Source organism: Prunus persica, chromosome G1 (assembly GCF_000346465.2).
Source record: "Prunus persica cultivar Lovell chromosome G1, Prunus_persica_NCBIv2, whole genome shotgun sequence".
NCBI lineage: Eukaryota > Viridiplantae > Streptophyta > Magnoliopsida > Rosales > Rosaceae > Prunus > Prunus persica.
In genome coordinates, this window is record NC_034009.1 from 27796392 (window position 1) to 27819485 (window position 23094).

The 23094-nt window shown below is 36.4% G+C and overlaps 2 protein-coding genes across 2 annotated transcripts; both read left to right on the forward strand.

The window, feature by feature from the left end:
* On the forward strand, positions 1193-4156 carry LOC18789075 (UDP-galactose/UDP-glucose transporter 3). The gene is made up of 7 exons (XM_007222515.2): positions 1193-1566; positions 1720-1817; positions 1934-2064; positions 2601-2631; positions 2858-2961; positions 3157-3278; positions 3472-4156. The coding sequence occupies exons 1-7, from the start codon at positions 1463-1465 to the stop codon at positions 3878-3880; spliced, it is 999 nt and encodes a 332-aa protein (XP_007222577.1). The 5' UTR covers positions 1193-1462; the 3' UTR covers positions 3881-4156.
* Positions 11351-12400, forward strand: LOC109947086. The gene is given in 3 exon segments (XM_020556520.1): positions 11351-11354; positions 11640-11739; positions 11741-12400. Coding segments are annotated over 3 exon segments (216 nt in total). The 3' UTR covers positions 11853-12400.

A 23094-nucleotide genomic window follows, 5' to 3' on the forward strand; every position in this document is an offset into this window, starting at 1 on the left:
CTACTTTCGCGATAGTGAGTCCCCTAGCTCTGTAAGGGCTTCAAGACTTAGTTTTGTACTCCTACTTATATTTAAGAAAGAAAATTTGGAAAGAAAGGGAATGTTAGTTGTCTTGTCTAGTAGTGATGATTGATGCGGGAGGTGAAAAAATCATGCAAAGACAATGATAGGGTAAGGAGTGAACACCAAGGAAGAACGAAACTCGTACCCACCCCTCACCTACCAAATGCCAACCGTTGATTTCTTATCAAGACGTGTGTATGCCAATGATAGTAAGACACTATGATTATACATGCATAACACTTAGTTAGTCAATTCGTATATAATGTGTGTATTATATATGTATACGTATGTATTTATAAAATTTACCAAATAATATATGTAAGTATTTTATACGTATGTGTCGTATATACCATACCATACCATACCAACTATGCATAGGAGAATTGAAAAACGTGGCGTTCCCACCACTAGCCATATCCACCTTAGCCACCTATCACCTGTGTGAGTCTGGGTCCTCCACGTACTCCATGCCTATTGGCGATTTCCCTTTTCTTTTTCTTTTAATTTTTCTTTTCTTTTATGGACAACGGCCGCCAAGAAAGCCCAACAAGAAACAGTGGGCTTGGGCTCCAAGTGTAAGGTAATATTCACTGGACAAGTTCATTTGGGCTTTGAGTGTTAGGTGCCAATAAAAAAACAACTGAAACCAAAATAAAAGTCGAGAAATTTATGGGGAAGCTACTATTGCAAACCTACATATGTTTTTTTAAACAAACTATTTTTGAAAATGGGGACTTGTATTTAGATTATTTTCCCACTAATTTGTAATAGAATTTCTGACCGTACGCCTAATTACAAATCCACATTGTAATTATTTCAAAAGGTTCATTTGTTTAAATGCGAATATTAAATTTTATCAAACGTGACACGTGTTCATTTGACGAATTTTTTAACGAACAGCCTAACAACAGAAGCACATTGAAAAGGTGCATATATTTGAATGTTAAAATAAAAAATACTGATAATTAAGCTGCCCTATGAACTGGAGTTAATGCTACCAGAATAAATATAACCCTAAACTCAAAAAAAAAAAAAAATGGCAATATTGTGCCAACTGCCAAGGAGAAGGGTCCGCGTTTCTGCAGCCAATGAGAAACGCGAGGTAGAGTCATCCACCCAATCACAAGCGTCCACGTTGAAAAGCCCACGTAGCCTCTGCGCGCCCTCCTATATCAACCGTCTCTTCCCGTTTCCAGTTTTGTGGCAGTTATGAACAAAATTACTTGGCTAATTTGCTTGTAGCTTCCATCTCCTGCTGCTTCTTTTCCTCTTAAACCTTCTCATCTCAACCCAAAAATTTTGGTGAAAAAAACCAACAACAGTTGGAAAAAGAAAACAAAAAAAGTGGCAGAGGCCGGATCCAGAGGAATATTTCCGGCCACATTATATCGGCGCCGAAATGGAAGTTCACGGGTCGTTGCTCCAGCGTGTGTTGGTGTTCAGCTTCTGCGTCGTCGGAATTTGGACTGCTTATATTTACCAAGGCGTTCTTCAGGAAACTCTGTAAGTCGTCTTCTTTCTCTTCTCTGCATTTGGGGATTTCGCAGATCACGCACCCTTTTGGGGATTTTTTGAGCTCATTAAATTGTCTGCAAAATTTTGAGATTCAATCTTTGACATGACCAAAATCTGGTGCTGTTGTGATCTTTCTTCTAGGTCCACGAAGCGGTTCGGGCCAGATGGGAATAGGTTCGAGCACCTTGCGTTCCTAAACTTGGCCCAAAATGTGGTCTGCCTAATCTGGTCCTATATAAGTAAGCTTCAATCTCTCTGTTTACCTTGCATTTCTTGTAATGTGGACTAATTTGAGCTAGTAAAAGAAAAAAAAAAAAACTAAATAATAATGTTGTCATGTGGTTTATTTAAACAGTGATAAAGCTCTGGAATAGTCGGAATGCTGGAGGTGCGCCTTTGTGGACATACTGGAGTGCAGGGATTACTAATACGATTGGACCCGCTATGGGGATTGAAGCTTTGAAGTATATTAGTTACCCGGCACAGGTTTGCTTTCAAGTTCTCTTTTTTATGATGTACCCAGGCCAGTAACCCAAATGGGCAGTGTGAAAGAATATGGCTATGGCTATATATATATATATAGAATTGAAATTGGTTGCATTGGCCATCTGCTTTAATGCCTGTCTCTCTTAGTTCTAGTTTGCCTGATTTGGGTTTCTTTAGGGTCAAATCAGCCCAGAGGCAGATGATTGTCACATATTAGTGGAGTATTTCATTTCCTTTGGATTAAATTCAGTGGCAGAAAAATGTTTATATTCTTAGGACCTCTATTAGTTTGGAGCAAAAGTCCATGTAATCGAAATCTCTTTAAAATTTTGGACAAATGATTAGGTGCGTTGAGTTGAGTTGATCAGGGTGTTGAATTGGTAATTGAAGTGATGACCAGAAAAGAGTTTTTAAAAATCTCTATATTAAACTAAATTAAAACAAATATGAAAAATAGCAATTTATGGATCTCCTTACCCTGGCAAATATATGGATCTGTTGATTTGGGATATTAAAGCTATGGTTTTTACTTGCAGGTCTTGGCAAAGTCCTCAAAAATGATTCCAGGTCAGATATTTACAAGTTTGTTATCTTTGTGTATCTTACTACAAGAAGCATGCTTATCATTAAGTTCAATAAGGGACTCAGCATTTGATTGTAAAATTATGTTCTGGTAGTTAAGATTGTGGACTATCTTACTGATTATTTTTTTCGTTTCTTAAACAAATACAAACAAAGTAAAAGATATTGTTGCAAATGGAGGAGTTAATAAGAGGTTATTACTTGTGTGCAGTGATGCTAATGGGTACTCTGGTCTACAAGCAAAGATACAGCTTTCCCGAATATGTTTGCACTCTCCTTGTTGCTGGAGGGGTATCCATATTTGCACTCTTGAGGGTGAGGGATCGTGTGCATGTGTGTGTGTGCGTATATTGTCTTAAGAATGGAACAATAATGAAACTCTTCTTTTGCTTTTGTCAATTTTCTGTTTGTAATTTGTCCTCAATAATTCTTCATACAATTAGTGAATGCATCTAGCAGTTTTTGTTGCTATTCTTATCTTTTTGTCATGTATGCTTGGGTCAATTTCAGACTAGCTCAAAGACTATCAGCAAGCTGGCTCGCCCAAATGCACCCCTTGGGTATGGACTGTGTTTCCTAAACCTTGCTTTTGATGGATTCACAAATGCTACCCAGGATTCCATAAAAGCAAGGTATGAGCTAAAGAACAACATCATCCTTTTACAACCATTTGTATACTGGTTGATTTTCGCTTTTTCTCAGACACACATGAATCTGAACTATACTTATTATAGGATTAGATTAATGTAATTGATATTTCGATTCATCTATGTGCAACCAGTATAGAATTCAGTCTTCATCCTGTTACTTGCAACCTTTTCTCAGGTATCCAAAGACAAGCGCCTGGGAAATAATGTTAGGCATGAATTTATGGGGTACCATATACAACATGATCTACATGTTTGGCTGGCCACGGGGCAGCGGATTTGAGGCAGTCCAGTTCTGCAAGAGGCATCCAGAAGCAGCTTGGGACATTCTTCTCTTTTGTCTCTGTGGTGCTGTTGGCCAGAACTTCATTTTCCTAACCATAAGCCGATTTGGCTCCTTAGCTAACACCACCATTACCACTACCCGCAAGTTTGTGAGTATTGTGGTGTCTTCCTTGCTGAGTGGCAATCCTCTGTCAACAAAGCAATGGGGGTCTGTTGTCATGGTCTTTTCTGGGCTGTCGTATAACACCTACCTCAAGTGGAGGAAGTTGCAGAGAGTGCCGAAGAAGAGAAAGCCAATGTAACAACAATTTTGAACTTAGATATAATCGAACCTTGTTTTCTTTTTCTTCTTCCCAACCAAAACTTTGATACAAAGTACCCCCTTTTGTTTTCCCTCATTGCTCATCTCATCATTGTAGGCATTGAACCTTGTAGTTCAATACAAGTATTTGTAATGTAATTGAATAGACCCTTGATAGAGAAGTATTTAGTTGTAAACTTTGGAGCTAGAAACGCTCACCACTCCAAATTATTCACACTATTATGAAACATAATCATGAAAACATTTATATTATATATAGTTGGGTGTCCAAGCTTCGGATTTAATAATAACTCCTCAGGTTCATAAATTTCCACAGCATGCATTGTAGCCTCTATATATTTTCATGACAATCAGTATATGGGGAAATTGCCGAAATAACTCCATTGATTTTTACATTTTTCATTATTATTGAAATAAATAAATCAAACACAAAATGCTATTATTGAAAGAGTTGAACCAAAAAACAGGACCCAAAAGTTTGTAGAGTCGATCAATGGCTTAAATTAGGAGCAAGAGAGACATCAACGGCCAAAAGATTGCCATGCTGTGTGGAGACATAAACAAACATTTTTTTCCTTTTTTTCTAATTAAAAATCGAGACGACTATTCAGTTTCCCTACAATAAATCATAAATCTTGAGACCCATTTTGACTGAATCCATGACATCACTTCTTTCTCAATACATCGAAAGTCATCGAAAGATCACTGACTTGCAGTATCAACCGGCAGTCGTTGCCGTTTTCAAGAAGTTTTATGCGGAGAGAGTCCGACATTTTACCTGATGAATATGCATCATATGCAGGGGCCGGTCTTAGAGTGTGCAAGTGGTGTCACCGTATAGGCTCTTAATATTTTAGGGTCTTGAAATTTTTTATACTTATAATTAATATATTAATATTTTAAATGTTTATATATATGAACAAGCAAATTGTTGACGCAAAGACGTTTCTAGTTATGTTGGTTTGCGGGACCTCAACTTTTGTTCCGAGTGTGGCTTCAAAACCCACTTGTGTGCACTCTACATCATAGTTTTAGTTTTTTTTTTTTTTTTTTTTTTGGTAACAACAACAATTAATAATAATAACGCAAACACATTATTTTCTGTAAGTAATAGTCATCACCAATATCTATCTTTGGCTCTCTTTTTTAATTCTTTGAAAACTTTTCTTTCAATTTCAAGGATTTCAACACCAACAATCGAAATTCCTAATTTTTAAATTTATAAATTTCACTCAAAATCAAATAGTCATATTGAAATCTCAATTCAAATTCAAGTATGTATCTAAATAATTTCAATCTATATATACTAAATGACTTACTTCATTATCATGTTGATTGGTTATATAATGAAAGATGATTTTATTTGTGATTTGCAAGCTAATTGATGATGAGTTTTACTTATATATATATATTTGTTGTATGACATTACGTAATGGTGTAAGTTTGTATTTAGCTGGGCATCTCAAGAATGGTTTAGGCTCCCAAGAAACCCTAGCCGCTCTTTCCCTCCGTGAGTCCTGAAGGAAAACTCCATATAGGGGGGAGGAGGAAGAAGTGTCACTACCCCTCCTCCCCCTCCTCTCGTCCTGTCTTTTCCTTTTAGGTTAGTGAATAAGTCCATTTGGGCGTTTTAAAAAAAAGCCCATTGTAGTGGTTTCTTTTGAGCCATGGTTAGATTGAAGTTCCCCATCACCCCTTTTAGTCTATGTTCTTAATCAAATCTTGCTCCCAAAACCCGCTCCTTAACGTAGCTCATGTTCTCTAAATTTGATTCTACATCGTCTTTGACGGAGGTTGTTGCAAATCACTCAATTATTCTTTGGCAAAGTTGTTGTTTTCGTTTATTTGTTCGCTCTTATGCGCAGGTAAATCGTTGGAAATCATATTTTCCCCAGATCTGTTACGAATGCGGTGGTGGGTGTGGTCGCGACAGTGCTTCATCAAGTGGTAATGGTAGGGTTCGTCTAGGCTCATGGGTTGTTTTAGGGTTTTGGTTATATGGGCTTTGTTTGGGCTTATGGTTAATTGTGGTGAGGTGGGCTAGTAGTCTTAGTGCGGGTTTTATCTGTGTTAGTTGTGTTTTTAGCATGTTAGTTTGTTGCCCTCTTGGGATTAGTATTTTAGATATCTTGTTGATGTCTTTGATTGTACCGTTGAAGTTTATCCCATGAAGTTTCTATTTGATCAAAAAAAACTAATTTGTGTTTAGCTTATGTAAGGCCCTAGTTTTAAGTTTCACACAGGGTCATCAAAATCTCAAGACCAACCCTGATCATATAGAGGCCTTTCTCCAGCAAAGTAAGCGGTTGTTCGTTCGTTTAAGTCATAATAAGGAGGTGAACCGATGCCTTGCTACATATGAAGAGATTTTGAAGGGCATCCAAGCCTTCCTTAGTGGTGATCAGATCTGGACCATCTCAAAGTGAGATGTTGGAGATGGTGAGGGGAGGCCATCTCATATGCAGGATCCGTATTGCTAAACATTTTGTGCTCATGCAAAGTTTGAGGGATTACCAGAAATACGTCTCGTGCTACAATGTCTAGAAGAATTCTTTGCACCGCTTGAATGAGGTCAAGTAGCGTCGATGGGAACTTCTAAACATATTCGAGTATGTCAACGTGCTTAAGGTATCCACCTTTCGTGAACTGAATCTCTTGATTAAGATCAAGAATATCGAATCTTATATTAGAGGGCATATTTATATCCCAAACATCATTGATCCTTTCATCAAAGGACATATACAATAAATATTTGTGGTCAAGGAATTCTGGTTGTTCCTTAGGACCAGAACATATTAGTTTGAGGTTTTGTTTTGTTTTATTTTATTTTATTTTTGTCATTGATTTATATGCTAATGATTTAATCTCTATGTTAAGTGTATCATCGCTTCTAGTAAGAACTCAGTAGAATAGATGATATGAGATACTACATGACATAAATTTATGGTTCTTCCTTGGAACCACAGTAAGTAATTTGTTTGGCATTTCCTTATAGTCTATACAGTTTTCATGAAAACAAAAGTCTGGTTGTGCTTGTATGACATTTCCTTATAGTAATTTGGTTCTTGCTTTTCTATTGTTTACACATTTGGAGCTTCTACTCAGTAGTTATATCATGGATTTGGTTCTTGCTTTTCTATTGTTTATAGATTTGTAGCTAACATGTAGAGTTGGCTCTTTTGGATTCATAGTGAGTAGATATATACATGTTCTTTTATTATCCAGTGTGCTAGATAAGGTATGTGATGTCATGAGTTTATAGACAATTTGGAACTCTTTCTGTTAATATCACAACAAATCTTTGAACCACAAATATCTGAAACACCGAATATCAAAGGACATTTGCAACAAATAATTCATGGTCAAGGCATTCTTGTCGTTTCTTGGGATTTTTTTTACCATCGATTTAATTTCTTTGTTAAGAGTATCATCGCTTATGGTAAGAACTCAGTAGAATAGATGATATGAGATAACAACATGACATAGAGTGGAGGGCATATTTCTCAGTAGCCAAATCAAATGGGAATCTAACTAAGGGATTGGCCTCGCGATCATAGTGCGGTAACCCGGCACCTGGGGTTGGACTTGTCTGTGTCAAACCATTGTTGTACGCTTGGGCTGCAAAATCGAACTACCACTTATCTTCAACCCGATCTTAACTCAACAACGTGTCGTTTCCAACAGATAGTCTTTGGAAACAGCATACGGAAAGGCCCAATTTGTATCGAGATCTAACGACCATAAGTGTATGCGAGAAAATGCACATCTGAACACCAGAAGCACGCCAACATGGCAATCCATGTGCATCCGTATTCTTTATTTCTTTTCTTCTTCTTTTTTTGGGTGAAAAAAAGACAACAAGCTTTATTTCCTTTCTTCCCTAAGGTTTCAATCAATTCTCGATTCCTAATCGCCGCCTCTCGCCTAAGGTTCACGTCTTTGACTTGCGACCGCGATGAGGCTTTTGTTATCCAGTACACAAGGTAAGGTATTTGATATCATGAGTTTATATATAACGTGGAACTCTTAAGGTTAATATCACAACAACTCTTTGAACCACAAATATCTATGAAATTTTGAACATATTTGAGTATGTCAACGTGCTTAAGGTAATCACCGTTCCACAACTAAATCTCTTGATTAAGATCAAGAATAGCGATTCTTGGATTAGAATGCATATTTGTGTCCCGAACATCATTGATCCTTTCATCAAATGACATTTACAACAAATAGTTCATAGTCAAGGAATTCTGGTTGTTCCTTGGAAACAGTACATATCGGTTTGAGGTGTCTTTTATTTTATTTTATTTTTGCCATCGATTTATATGCTAATGATTTAATTTCTATGTTAAGAGTATCATCGCTTATGGTAAGAACTCAGCAGAATAGATGATAAGAGATAACAACATGACATGGATTGGAGGGCATATTTCTCAGTAGCCATATCAAATCATGGGAATCTGATTGGTGGATTGGCCTCGCGATCACAGTACGAAAGCGAGAAAATGCATATCTAATGGCCAGAAGCATGTAAGCATGAAAATCCCCATGCGCCCATATTATTTATTTCTTTTATTCTTCTCTTTTGGGTGAAAAATAAACAAGAAGCTTTTTTTTTTTTCTTCCCTAGGGTTTCCATCAATTCTCGATTTCTACTCCTATGTCCTCATCGATTATCGCCGCCTCTCGCCTGATGGTCACGTTTCTAACTCGCAACCGCAATGAGGCTTTTGTTATCTTATCCAGTATGCTAGGTAAGGTATTTGATGTCATGAGTTTATATATACTGTGAAACTCTTGCGGTTTATATCACAACAAATCTTTGAACCATAAATATCTGAAACTCCGAGTATCTACGAAACTTTGAACATATTCGAGTATGTCAACGTGCTTAAGGTAATCACTATTCCCCAACTAAATCTCTTGATTAAGATCAAGAACAGCGGTTCTTGGATTAGAAGGCATATTTGTATCCCGAACATCATTGATCCTTTCATCAAAGGACATTTGCAACTAATAGTTCATGGTCAAGGAATTCTGGTTGTTCCTTGTGAGCAGTACGTATCAGTTTGAGGTTTGTTTTATTTTATTTTATTTTATTTTTGCCATTAATTTATATGCTAATAATTTAATCTCTATGTTAAGAGTATCATCACTTATAGTAAGAACTCAGTATAATAAATTATATGAGATAAAAACACGACATGGTTTGGAGGGCATATTTCTCAGTAGCCAGATCATATCATGAGAATCTGACTAGTGGATTGGCCTCACGATCATAGTGCGGATGTGTGAAAACGCGCATCTGACGGCCCGAAGCCCTCTAGCATGGCAATCCCTATGCGTCCATATTCTTTATTTCTTTTCTTCTTCTTTTTTGGGGTGAAAAATAGACAACAATATTTATTTCTTTTCTTCCCTAAGGTTTTAATCAATTCTCGATTCCTACTTGCTACCTTTGGCCTCATCGATTATCGCCGCCTCTCCCCTCCTCGATTCTATGAATTCCTTATTACCCTTTGAATATTGTGACTCTCTCCTGAGGGTCACAACTCTAACTCGTGACCGCGATGAGTCTTTTGTTATCCCGTGTGCTAGACAAGGTATGTGATGTCATGAGTTTATATCAAATTTGGAACTCTTTCTGTTAATATCACAATAAATCTTCAGGTATTCACCATTCCATAACCACAAATATTTGAAACTCCGAATATCTACGAAATTCTAAATATATTTCAGTATGTTAACATGCTTAAGGTATTCACCATTCCAGAACTAAATCTCTTGATTAAGATCAAGAGTAGCGGTTCTTGGATCGGAGTGCATATTTGTATCTCAAACATCATTTATCATTTCACCAAATGACATTTTCAACAAATAATTCATGGTCAAGGAATTCTGGTTGTTCTTTATGAAAAGTACGCACCAGTTTGAGGTTTGTTTTATTTTTATTTTATTCATGCCATCAATGTCATGGTCAAGGCTTCTTTCCCGATAAGGTATGTAATGTCATGGTCAAGGCTTCTTTAGCGATACATCGAAAGTTGCAGGAATGTAACCAACCTGCAGCTTCAACTAGCGATCACTTCGGTTTACAAGAAGTTTGACGCTACGGCTAGTGCAAGATTGACTAAGTACGCACACATAGCAATTGGTCGTCTTTTCGTATTCATGATGATGATGAGACAGATGGATGCCCTTATCCATATGAAGAACATTCGACCCTTATTTACGACTTCAAGAATTCTCATCTGAGGAAGCCCAAATTAGAACTAGTTAGTACATATTTAGAGGGCTGTAGATCTGGGATGCAGGGTCAGTGTTGCAAGTCGTCCCTTGCGAAGCCGGTGTACAAGAGACCATCAGAAGTACATCTCAGTCTATTATTCATGGAAGACTACTGTGGAAAGCCTTGAAAAGGCGAAGCAACTTCACTTGCAATTGTTCAAGAGATTCGAGCAAGTCGACCTTCTCACGGTATCCATCATTCCTAAACTAAATCTCTTGATTAAGATCAAGAATAACTGTTCTTGGATTGGAGGCCGTATTGTATCCCGAACAACATTGATCCTTTCATCAAAAGGCATGTACAACAAATAGTTCATGGTCAAGGAATTCTTGTTGTTCCTTGGGAGTAGTATGTATCAGTTTGAGGTTTGTTTTATTTTATTTTATTTTTTTCATAGATTTATATGATAATGATTTAATCTCTATGTTAAGAGTATCATTGCTTTGGGAAGAACTCAGTAGAATAGATGATATGAGATAACTACATGACATAGATTTATGGATCTTAAATGGATTTTTTGTTCGATTTTATCCATGGCATCGGTTCTTTCAGATACATCGAAAGTCGCCAGAACACTAACATGCAACATCAATTGCTAGTCGTTGGCGTTTACAAGAAGTTTCATACGGAATTTTCTTTGGTTTACAGGTTTGGACTTGCTTCTCAGTAGCCAGATTAGATGACTTTTTTTTACTTTCATATCAGATTAGTAGTAGATTCTCAGTAGCCAGATCAGATCATGGTGTTGAAGATTTGACTTTCAAATCAGATCAGTAGTAGATAATACTCTTTTGTTATCCCTTGTTCGATTGTAGTGTGGATTATGTAGGGGACATAACGTATAGTTTGTTTGATGTATCAAGCAATCAAGTGAGCAGAGACTTAAGACCTTCATATATGAAACTCTAATATGAAATCAGGCCATTGTTGTTGCTAAGGTTCGTCATCGTGAAAGTTTTTTTTTGGGGCCGGACTACCATGGGCCTAAACGAGCTGGATTTTTTATTTTTTATTTTCTAAGTCTTTTAAAATCTTTGTTTTACACAATTTTTTTTGTCAAAAGTGATTGATACAAATAAAAATGTGAAATACTTAATACAAATAAAAATGTGGGAGACATAAAAAAGATGCAGGGTCGTTTGTCCGCTTGGTTAGTCAAACATGGGTTAGTTCATAGATCTTTGGGTTTCGATTACCAAGGAATAGAAACTTTACAAATAAAACCCGAGGATTGGCATTCGATTGCTGTCATTTTATATGTATATGGTTACAATTATCTACGTTCCCAATGTGCTTATGATGTAGCACCGGGCGGACTGTTAGCTAGTGTCTATCATCTTACGAGAATAGAGTATGGTATAGATCAACCAGAAGAGGTATGCATAAAAGTATTTGCCCCAAGGAGGAATCCTCTATCCCCAATTGTCGATTCTAGAGTATTGAGCGAAAGGTTACACCTATGGGTTAGGTCAACCCTACTCCACTAGTACCAATAGGGGGCATAGGGGAAGAAGCACTACTCCTAGAAATCAACACACGAAAACTTTGTTATAAATTATACCTTTTCCTTATCAGGATCGGGACTAACAATGGTTGGGACAACAAACATCCATCTCGTTCGTATTTTGGATACCCGTATAACCATCGAAGACTGTTGAAGTGACTAATTCCTGCAAATTTAAGGGCGTTGAAGACAAAGAAATTGTTGGAGTAACTTTTTTTTATCTAATACCAACATGCTTGATGTTAAGGAAAGATCTTCTACAAGAAGGTTGGCTAGAGATTTCTTGTAAAAACACCAGCCCCGCTTAGTTTATAATGAGAATATTTCAGTCTTTTTGATTCCATGTATTATTATCATTATGCACATAAAGGAGGAGCCGTATGAGATGAAAATCTCATGTACGGTTCTGAAACGGAGATTCTTTGAATCGAATGGCGACCGTAACGGATGTCGGCTCAATCCGAAGGAAATTATGCGGAAGCTTTACAGAATTATTATGAAGCTATGCGACTAGAAATTGATCCTTATGATCGAAGTTATATACTCTATAACATAGGCCTTATCCACACAAGTAACGGGGAACATACGAAAGCTTTGGAATATTATTTTCGGGCCCTAGAGCGAAACCCATTCTTACCACAAGCTTTTAATAATATGGCCGTGATCTGTCATTACGTGCGACTATCTCCACTATAGAAATAAAAAAAGGAAAGAAAGAAAAAATCCGTTAACGTTAATAAATACTAGAAACAAAGAGTAGGCTTTCTACATATGTATCGTTCAAAACAACGATTTTTATCAGCTGTAGCAAAGAAATAAACTTCATAAAAGTTGAAATATGAATATGAAGAAATAGGTATGCCTAGATACTTTATTCTATGGATAAAGGATCTAATTGATAGAGGAAGCGCCGTAAAGATCGATTCGCGAGGTTTTGGTCCGATACAATAAGAACTGCTTACTTATGTCATGATATGAGATAAAGTCTTCTATTAAACAATAGTATAGATTATTACATAAACTCTCTTTTACTATACCTAGACCAATAGCCAATATTTGAAAAATATTATACATAAAAATGAATCTTATGAAATTGAGTTACTTCTATCCCAATCTAGGATTGGCATCATAAAAATTAAAGCAATTTGTGCCATTAGAATTAATAATCCAAAATAAGTATATATATTACTTTATTATTTTGATTAAGTATAAAATGAGGTTAGTGAGTGAATCAATTAAATCTTTAGAAAAAAGAAGGGTATAGGCAGGAGGGCCTTGGGCCCGGAGCAAGTTGGGTCGTGAGTTTCAAATCCTAAGCCCAAGTCCTACCCAATTTTAGAACGGGTTTAGTCAAACTGGCCTAAGCATCGTGTCTCAAGCTACCCATTTTGACAGATGGGGGCCGAACCTAATGATGATCATTAGTTGTTGTCAAAGATAACTTGCCAACTCCATTTTAGCTCAGCTCTCTAGTGGGATTTCTTATTGTTTGTTTCTTTGAACAATCTCATTTCTTGAAGCTTATATTCAATGGCAGTGCATCCAATGAAAATGAGATATTCCTCTATTAGTTTGCCACCTTCATTGATTATAAAATTAATTTGCAATTAGTTACTTTTCATGATCTCGTAGAGAGGATTTAAGCTTGAATAAATTTCTCATTCCAGCTTTCATATGGTACATAAACCCCCTCATCAATAGAACCAAAGCATCGCACTGGATTAGTGACTATAGAAAGTTCTATGCATATTCTAGAAGTGGGCTTTACCTTTCAACCAATAAAGGATTGGAAAAAAGTGGGCTTTGTGCTAGTATGATGCACTATAAGAAAAAGTAGTGGGCTTAGTAGGCTTAGTGGGCTTTGCTGTTCACTTCAGAAAGGGTGAGGCAGATAATATCAGCAAATGCAAATTTTTTTTTAAATGATAATAAATAGTAGGAAAATCGGAAAAATGCCCTAAACATTGTTTTGAGCTCCTTGTGACGTTAGAAAACTGGAAGAAGCTATAATAAATCATCCATTTCATTATAAAAAAAAATCCAAAGTGCTTTTGATAACTCACTTTCCTCTCAACCCTAACTATATATATTTGTTAACTTAAACTTCAATAACCTACATCAACAAGTATTTCCCGTAAATATTCGGAATATTTTAATAACTCACTTTCCTTTCAACCATAACAATATATTTTGCAATAACCAACATTAGAAGTATATTTCCTTAATGTTATCTAATTTATAATAATACAAGTATTGGTTTCATTTCATATATAATTCTTGCTAGTATATGTTTTGTTATAATAATCAACATATATAATAATTGGACTATGGTTGCAAGTCATCAAGGGTGTGTGCGTGTCTAGATCTTCGAACTGAAATCTTGTTCAATAAGGCATCAATATCATGCCACATAGGGAATCTGTAAAGTGACCCTATCATGTCTGCTCACATAAAACCGATGGTGTACTTTTTCTGAAAAACCTCACACATCAGTCAGAAGTACTCTCCTTATTGACCTTACATACCATTTGTTTTATATTGTTTAGTGAATGGTTTATGGTTTATTTATTTATTTTAAAATATTGCTGAATATTTATTTTGTCTATATGTGTGTTTATATATCTTCACTCTAAAGTATATGTTTACTTTGAGGGCTTCCACAAACATATAATATAAAGAAAGAGAACAAAAGTAGGAGATGAAAAAATGCAAACAACATATAACTAGTACAAAATAATCTCATAACCTTGTCACAAACACACACTAAAATGTCTTTTCATAAACTTTGCCCTAATATATAATAAATAAAGGCAACATTGCATATGATGCAACCATGTCGAAATTCGATATATAATCACATAAAAATGGACACGGCAGCAGTATATGGCCGTAATCTTTTGCACTTTGCATCTCGCGTTTTCCTAAATAAAGACATCAAAATATAAAGGTTGAAACCTTCCATAGTAGTAAGCATCAAAATAGGTTTGAAGCAGAGCTTAATGAAAAATTAAATTCCCCTAATTTGCCTCTGCTCAAACATGAGAACCAAACTGGTTACTTTTCCTGCTCAGTATATTTGTTAACATCGGAAACAGTAATATCTTACTAATCAAACTCGAGTACGACAAGTTTTGCATAGGACCAGAAGTAGTCGAATCTAGCTTGCATCACACACTTCTTTAACTCCACTGCATTAGATGAGTTCTTGAACTTTTGAAAAGCTACACTCCAAAGTTGTTTGTGTCAACTCTTCATGCGCTACAACTTTGCCCTATCTACATTGGCCTGCCTTTTGTCATCTTCGATTTGGCCTTCAACAAATTCCAACCGTGCCCTTGCCCTTTCGATTTCATCTCTAAGTTCAAGATGTCTATTCTTCAAGAATTCAATAACTCTTTCAAACTCAAAACTACTAACAAAATGGCAATTTTGTCTAGGAATGTGACAGTGCTTGTCTAATGACTCACTTGGATTCTGAAGCCGGTCTTTGCTAGGAGGGGTGTTTATTATGGTGAAATCAAATTTGGTTGGTAAATCCATTATGTGGAGGGAGAGAGTTTATATGGAGGAGAGAGTTTCTGTAAATGGAGAAAGATTCTCTGAAGGATAGAGTTTTTATGGAGGGAGGGCTTATATTAATACCAATGAAAAGGTTTCCAGCAAAAAACCTTTGCTTGACAATCTATGTTTTTAGTTAGTCTGATCCTAACTAGTTTGGTTAGTTTGGTTGGGTTCACTAAGTAGATCTCACTTCCTATATTTTCTTTTAACTACTGACAGTGCTGTAAGGATAGTATGAGGTTGACATGCTTCAATATCTAACTGGCATTTTTTTTTTTAAATTTAAATAGAGTACAGCAGAGGACATCATGCAAGCTTTGGTATGTTGGTGTATAAAGCTATGCCTCCTTTCTCAAACCAAATTGCATATGCAACCCTCATCATCTAAAAACAAATAAGATTATTCAAGCATGTCAACCTCTTCAGGGGCCAACAACACACTCAAAGATAAAAAATTTGAGTCGCAAGTTCCATTTCCGCGTCCACTTCGCTGACCCCTGCCATTTTCAACATCATATGGGAATGAGAGCGACTATGATGATCCATTAGAGGCAATACATGTCGTCAATAGCAAGCTGAATTACAATTCCATATTGATCAAGTCATGGCAATGGAAATGTGTTGAAGATGAGGCCACTCTGGTTGATCTTAACATTAGAGTTAACTAAGCATTCTTCCAAAAGAACAAGTACATCAAGCTGAGGAGTTGGATACAATGATGAATGATAAAATTAAAGATGTTTTGGTGAACCATATGCGAGGCAAAAAGCACCACAATGAAATGGAATTGGCATTCAACGAAGGATTCGACAAAGTCCGAGCATTTGCGGTAATTACTCATACAAGTTATAATTAGGACTATGTGTCCCCTGATGTTGTGAGATAGCAATTAGATGATGATGGGGACATCATTGAGCATAAGCACATCAAAGTTGCTCAGAAGAAGCCAATTGATACAAATGAGTGATTGTGGGTACTATTATTCAGTTGGTTGGGGTGATCGTGGTATTACTATAAGGGAGCAAATAATATGTTTTGCAATGTAATTTTCTTGTGTGTGCAGAATTATGATTAGCTCAAATGTTAGTGTAGACTTATTCTCTAAGCGTTCGTATTGTGATTAACTGCAATATGCTTTTCATGCATAGTGTGTGGCACTAAAAATGTTGTAATGGAGTTTATTTTTTAATTTCAAATTCTACTTTGTAGTCATTATGTTCCAAGATAGTGCAAATTTCATGTATCATTCAGTTACCAATGTTTACAAAATAGTGCACCAATATTTGTTGATAGTCAAACTCATAATCAATAACTATAACATAACATAAGGAAAATTGAGTGCCTTCGTCACACCCCGCTTTGTCCTATATGACCATTTGGTATAAAATAACAAAGTAATTGTCCATTACAACCTTGGAACCATAAAAAAAACATATGCCTAGCTCAACCACTCTGCAACTAAGAAAAGTTAATGTCAATTGTTGGATCAAATGTACACCCAGTGCAATAAAATATACAACGTATTGGCAATTAGGAGGAAACGGCAAACCGTTTTTTATTCCAATATGACCATTGAAATAAACAAATTAATCGTTGCCCCTAACAACCCTAGAAACATAAATATATATATGCCTAGCCCTACAACTTTGTAACTAAGAAAGGCTAATGTCAGTTGTTGGATCAAATATACACTCAATGTAATAATGTCCTAAACCAACAAAATACATAACATATTGGCAATATGGTGCAAACCGTTTTTCATTCCAAAATGACAATTGAAATAAACAAATTAGTCATTGCCTATTACAACCCTGCCACTCAATCATAATAAATAAATAAAATATCATTAGTGATGCATGTTTGTATAGGAAACAATAATGCCAAACAAATAAAAAGTGTAGTAACTACCTTGGGTTAACAACCATGGCCCAAGTGTCGCGTCAAATTCTTGCATGAACAAATCTGCTTGAGAACTCTGCCTAAGGGGTGTGTTTTGATTTGTATATTCTCCATTGCAAGGGGGGACCTAATGTTTGGGCCTAAATTCAGCACGCCAAGATCAAAAGACAAGCCCATTACCTGCCCAGCCCAAAAAGTTTGAGGATAACAAAATTTAAATCAAAACAGATTGGGCTTCACTCTAGGATGTCAAAAACGAAGGCCCCCGGCCCAAGAAAGACCAAACTCTCATTTGGGCTTCAAAAGATCAGCCCGTAATTTTTGTTGGGTTCAAACCCCAAGGGATTAAAAACACACCCACGTGATTGCCTCAACTTTGAAAAGTCAGCAATTCCAACTAAGTTTAAAATATGAGAGGAACATCTCTGAAACACTGCCAACAGAAGATCAAAAACCCATCTGTATTCGAGATTTTGCTCCAAATCAATACATCATCTTCCAAAGAATTCACGGATCACGCTTTCTAATTAGAACGGAAAACAGGGAACTGTTCAAAAGATACAAAAGAAAAGGGCCAAACCGCCATAAAAAGCCCACACAGACGGTGGCGTTGGTTGAATTAGAGGGCTGCCACCCAGGAAACCAGGGAAGAGACTGCTTTAGGAGGTGACTGCTCAGAGCCTATCTGCCATGATTGACAAGAATCTTTACTTTACATTACGAGAGATCTTTTTGCCGCCCATTTTTTAGGATTAAAATCACCTCCCCAAGAGGGTCTCTTATAAAAACGAAAGTAGGCAAGGAGACAAGGGACTCAATTCATCAATCAATCAAAAAAAACCAACAACCAGAAAAACAACCAAAAGCTCACTTGGATTCTAAGAAAAACCAGCTTTAGATCAGAAATCCAAAGTTCAGTTTTAGAAAATAAGTCTTCTAAGACAATATCTCTCTCGTTACAAATTTGGTTCAGCAAAAACCAAGGCCAGCAGAGTTTGAGTTTTCACAAATATGAAAACCTCAACAAATTTTACAGTACAATTCCAGCTTATCAAGTCCTCAAGTCTAGCCACTCCTGCCCCTTCAGACTGAAGAAGCCGCAGTTCTGCCCGCTCGAAAGTCTCCCAAGGCTTGAAGTAGATTAAAGCTCTGCCAAAATTGAACTTTGGTATCGATTTGCAGCTGAAACTAAGCAGTTGAAGTTGTTGACAGCTCAGTCCAGCACAGACACACTCAGTCCAGCCTGGATCAGAAGTTTCTACCCAGGCAGAAGTGGGATTCCAGCCATCTTTTTAACTTTCTAGAGTTGATTTATCCCTTCTTATTTTTGTAAAAGGCAGTTCTGCCTAAAAACAGTCCACTTTATTATTTTCTATTCTGGCCAGAACTACCACTTTTATACTGAGATAAATTATGAAAGTCCTCACCAGTCTTAGGCAAGAAAAGAACTTACTTGGGAGATATTCCTCACCCAAATTCACAATCATTTGTTTTAAAAGTCAGTAACTTGGGGCGCAAGTTATCCACTCTAAAAGAAGTCTGCTAGAATTTACATTGCTAGCAGTGGCACGCTCACACACCAAAGAAAGCTGACTTGTCGACCAACAAATGGTCTCCAAGCCAGTAGGGAACTTCGCCCTTCCACCTCAGGAATAAACACGAAAATGGGTGAACACCTAAATGACACATGAAATAGGCACAAAACAAAAACTTTTTTGCTGCAAATAGTGCTAAATATAAATTAGGGATGTCATCTTTAATCATATAATAGCTTACGGGTTAACAACACAAGGACGATTCTGTTTATCGTGATAGGTCTTCCTACAATTAGTGCAACGTCATCTCAATTGATCTACAACCTTTTTCTTCCCTCTTTTTACTCTGCCTTTGGATCTCATCTGCTGCGGATCCTTCAGTTTAACTTGATTGGAACTATTTCCCATATCTTATGTAGTAGATGGGACACAGTTACTTGTCTTCCCCGAAGACTTCAGCTTTGGCTTCAAACTTTCAAAAGTTTGTTGTAATAATTTGGAACCTTCCTCTGACGTAATGCATCATCAATCAATTAACCTGAAAGTGTGGACAACATCGATCACTTCGATACACGACAATTATCAATGCAATCTTTGATTACATTGCCCTCCGTATCAAAAACTATACCTGACTTTGCACTTTTCATCCACCTTTTTAATATGTACTTTTCCAGTAAATGCTCTACCTGCTTCTCCCTTAAAAAGGCAAGTGTCAACATGGAATTCGAGAACAATCAAATAATTTGCAACTGCACGATGCTACATCATCGAATTTGTCATAAACTATCTTTTTGACCTTCAAAACTTCCAGTGTTACCCTCTCTATTACATTGTACACACAAATAGTATCATCTGAATTTGTATGTTCCAAAAAACATGAAACATTTCTCCCTTACTCTCTTTGAAATTTCTGTAACATTTCCGTAGTGTAAATGTCCTTAACTTGCCTTTTCATTGGAGTAGACAGCTACGTTCGAGGTACTTCATTATGATCAATATGCTCAGCTGTCAACTCCTTATGACGTGAGCAAGAGCTCTCTCAAATCTTACGATGAATTCCATCAAAGAATTTTTCCTACAAACATATTGCTTGAAAAATCATGAGAACTCTCAACTCTTTGACTACTTGATATTCCTGCGCAAAAGACATATTTACAATAGGCTGGAACCCAATTATGATGCAAATAAAAAATTGAATTCTCAACCATATATGATCCTTCAATCCATTACTTCCAACTACTTCCTGCCATTTGACATCAAATTCTTCTTTCCCATCCATATCCTATATACAATTATGCAATTCCTCAGTATTATATCTATTGTTCAGTTTCTCTAAGAACTTATTCATTATATGCCATATACAATACCTGTGAAATGTCATACGGAGAGATTGCACAATCGCCTTTGCCATATGGCTGCATCTTGGTCCATAATGATCATTTTCGGAGTAATACCTAACATTGCTTTTTTAAATTCTTCAAACAACCAAACAAAGGAGTCTACCGTTTCATTCACTAAAAAAGCACATACAAAACAATTGTTTGCCTTAATTATTTAAGTCTATCAATAGCGCGAACACCATACCATACCATACCAGTTGGTGTTGTACGTGGCATCAAAAACAACTACATCTCCATAATATCCATATGAACGTCTTAAGGTTGCATCTGCCCAAAAAAAATTTATTAGTCTTCCATCTGAATCTGCCTCCATCTTGAAGTAAAAGCCATCATTCTTTTTTCTCTCAACCAAAAAATGTTCTTTTAAAAGCTTTGCATCATGCCCAATAAGCTTCACATGAAGATCTCTCTCCCAATTATACAAATCTTTACTAGTGCATCCAATGTTTTCCACTTTTCCTACTTGTACCTCAAGAAGGCTCATTTATTGATGGGTAGATATATTAGCTGCACTTAGGTCTCGGTTAAATACCTTCTTAGACTCTGTAACTATACAGTGGCTTCTCAACAAATGCACTTTATCCGGAGTTGACATTATATGGTTATGTTTCTCAGTGAACCAAGAAATTATGTACTTGTTAGACTCAATTGCTTTTGAGGCCACAACTTAAATTTGCCTTGCAGCCTTCTCAACATTTTCCCCTCATTATTTTGGGTTTAGGATCCTCGGGTGGCTCATAACACTTTTGTCTACAACATACAAACTCTTTTCTTAGTATCTCATTTGTAAATCTTGTCCTTCTACTTGAATGTTTTTAAATACCAAACGCAGAGTTTCTTGCGTAAGTCTTGTAGAACTCATACACTTCATCAAGTGAGTTAAATTCTTTCCCCACTTGTGGTTTCAAATCCATACTTACTACCGGTATCACTCCCACTTCATCATTTATTTGACTACTATCTTCCTCTGCCCCCACTTGGTTCTGCACCTCTGCCCCCATCAACTTGGTTGTCCACCTCTGTGTTCACGTCCATTTTTCCAAAAGTTGCAACAACACAGTTAAAATCACATTATTTCCAAAAGCTCTCAGTATATGTGGCGCAATTTTAATGCAATCTTTCATATAAATTATGGTGCAATTAATAGTTGTTATACATAATAATTATTCTTAATACAACAATTACCCATTTCTTAATCATACCAATAATACATATATTCATTATAGCAGTTTCTCATACCTACTATTTAATCATATTTCATCACCAACATATTGACAATTGAGTGACATACATTAACATAAAAAGAAAATTAAAGCTATCTGCACAGAAGTATATAAGACACTTATAGAAATTTTCGTTCTTTTAAACTAACAAACATTTTGCTCTCCACCACACTTGATGCAATCCTAACAAATGGTCTAAGCGAGAATTCATGTACTTCCCATCTCCATTGGGTTTTTTATTTTTTTGGTGGTTAAAAAGCACTTTTATTACAAAAATTGAGAAGGGAGGAGACAGCACAAACTAGTGCTTCACAACCAAACAAACCAGGAACCAAAGAAAACTGAAACACGCCCTTAGGTAACCCACATAGGTCAGCATTCATAAACATTCCAAAATCAAATTCTGACAAAAAACTATAAAATGTTCATAATCACTTACTAGTAATGCACTTCCCAAGGTGAGTTGAGAAAAATTAGACGAGTTGAGCTTCAGATGATGTCATAGACTGTACGACCAAGGCAAGTCAAGAAAAAAATTGGATGAGTTTGCCCTCAAATCTTGTCCAAGCTCAACGAAGAGCCAGCTGAGTTGTGTATTTCAACGGGATTTGTCAAGCTTTGGGTCTTTGTTTCAGGTTGAAGACAACCCAGCTGCAACTTAAGTTGCTCTTTTAATCTAGTCGTCCAATTTTATCCAACGGCTGCAATCTGTCCTCAATTAAGGTTCCTCGAGAGAGACACATTTGAGAACTTTTACAAGAGCATTCTTCAATGGTTTTAGCCCGGAAACTCACTTCATTATCAGAAAAGAAATCCTTCTCTTTTGAAGCATATGTTAACAAGTTCATAAATCAACACATTTAGAATTCTTTGCCAATACTTGAAGAAATAGATTTAGAATAACAGAGGGGATAGAATGATATTCATGATTAAACCCATCCCATGTAAATTTATTTGGAAAGCACAATTGTGTTTAACTAGCACAAACAAAATGAGATATCTTCATCAAAGTGACAGGACAAACTTAATCCAACCGCAAGCAGGTTGCAGATCCAACATAACTACTCGGCTCTGTTGTTTAAAATGACCAGGACCAGGAGGATGCATTGCTTTAATTACTCCAAACCATGACCATACTAGAAACAAGATGCATAGGTATGACAAGTGGAAGAAAAAGACTTGCATTGCAATAACTTCTTTGAGTTTGACCGATAGATTCATCTCGTATTGCTTCATTTCAGGTTTCAGAAATCACAAAGCATTCATGCATCTTTCTACAGAAATGTTGTGAATTGAGTCAAAATATGCATTGATACGGATAAACATGTAGAAGTGAGTAGAGAAAGAATGCAAGAAAAATAAATGTCTAATGGCATTCATAGTCGTCAAAGAGTCAACGTTAGATGCGGCCGAACTGGATAGCACAAGTTGGATTAATCATCAAGTGGTTTCTCTCTTTCTCTGTTCAAAATTGGGTGGTTGTGTAATCTTCTGCTTCTTTTTCTCTAATGCAAATTGCAAAGCAGCAGTGTGGAAGAAACACAGCACTTTGTTACAAGTTTATCCTTGAGGTCAAGCAATTTTCTGTGGGAGTTGAGTGGTCAAAAGCGTCAATTTGTGCTTACCTTTCCTCGAGAAAGTTTCAGCTGATAATAACTTAGTGCACTTTATTTTGTAGAGACTTCCCTCCCTCTTTTACCAATTGCTTTTGCTTTCGTCATGATCATACTTGTCCTCCACCTCCACCTCCACCATCCATGAAACTCAATATAACACAGTTTTC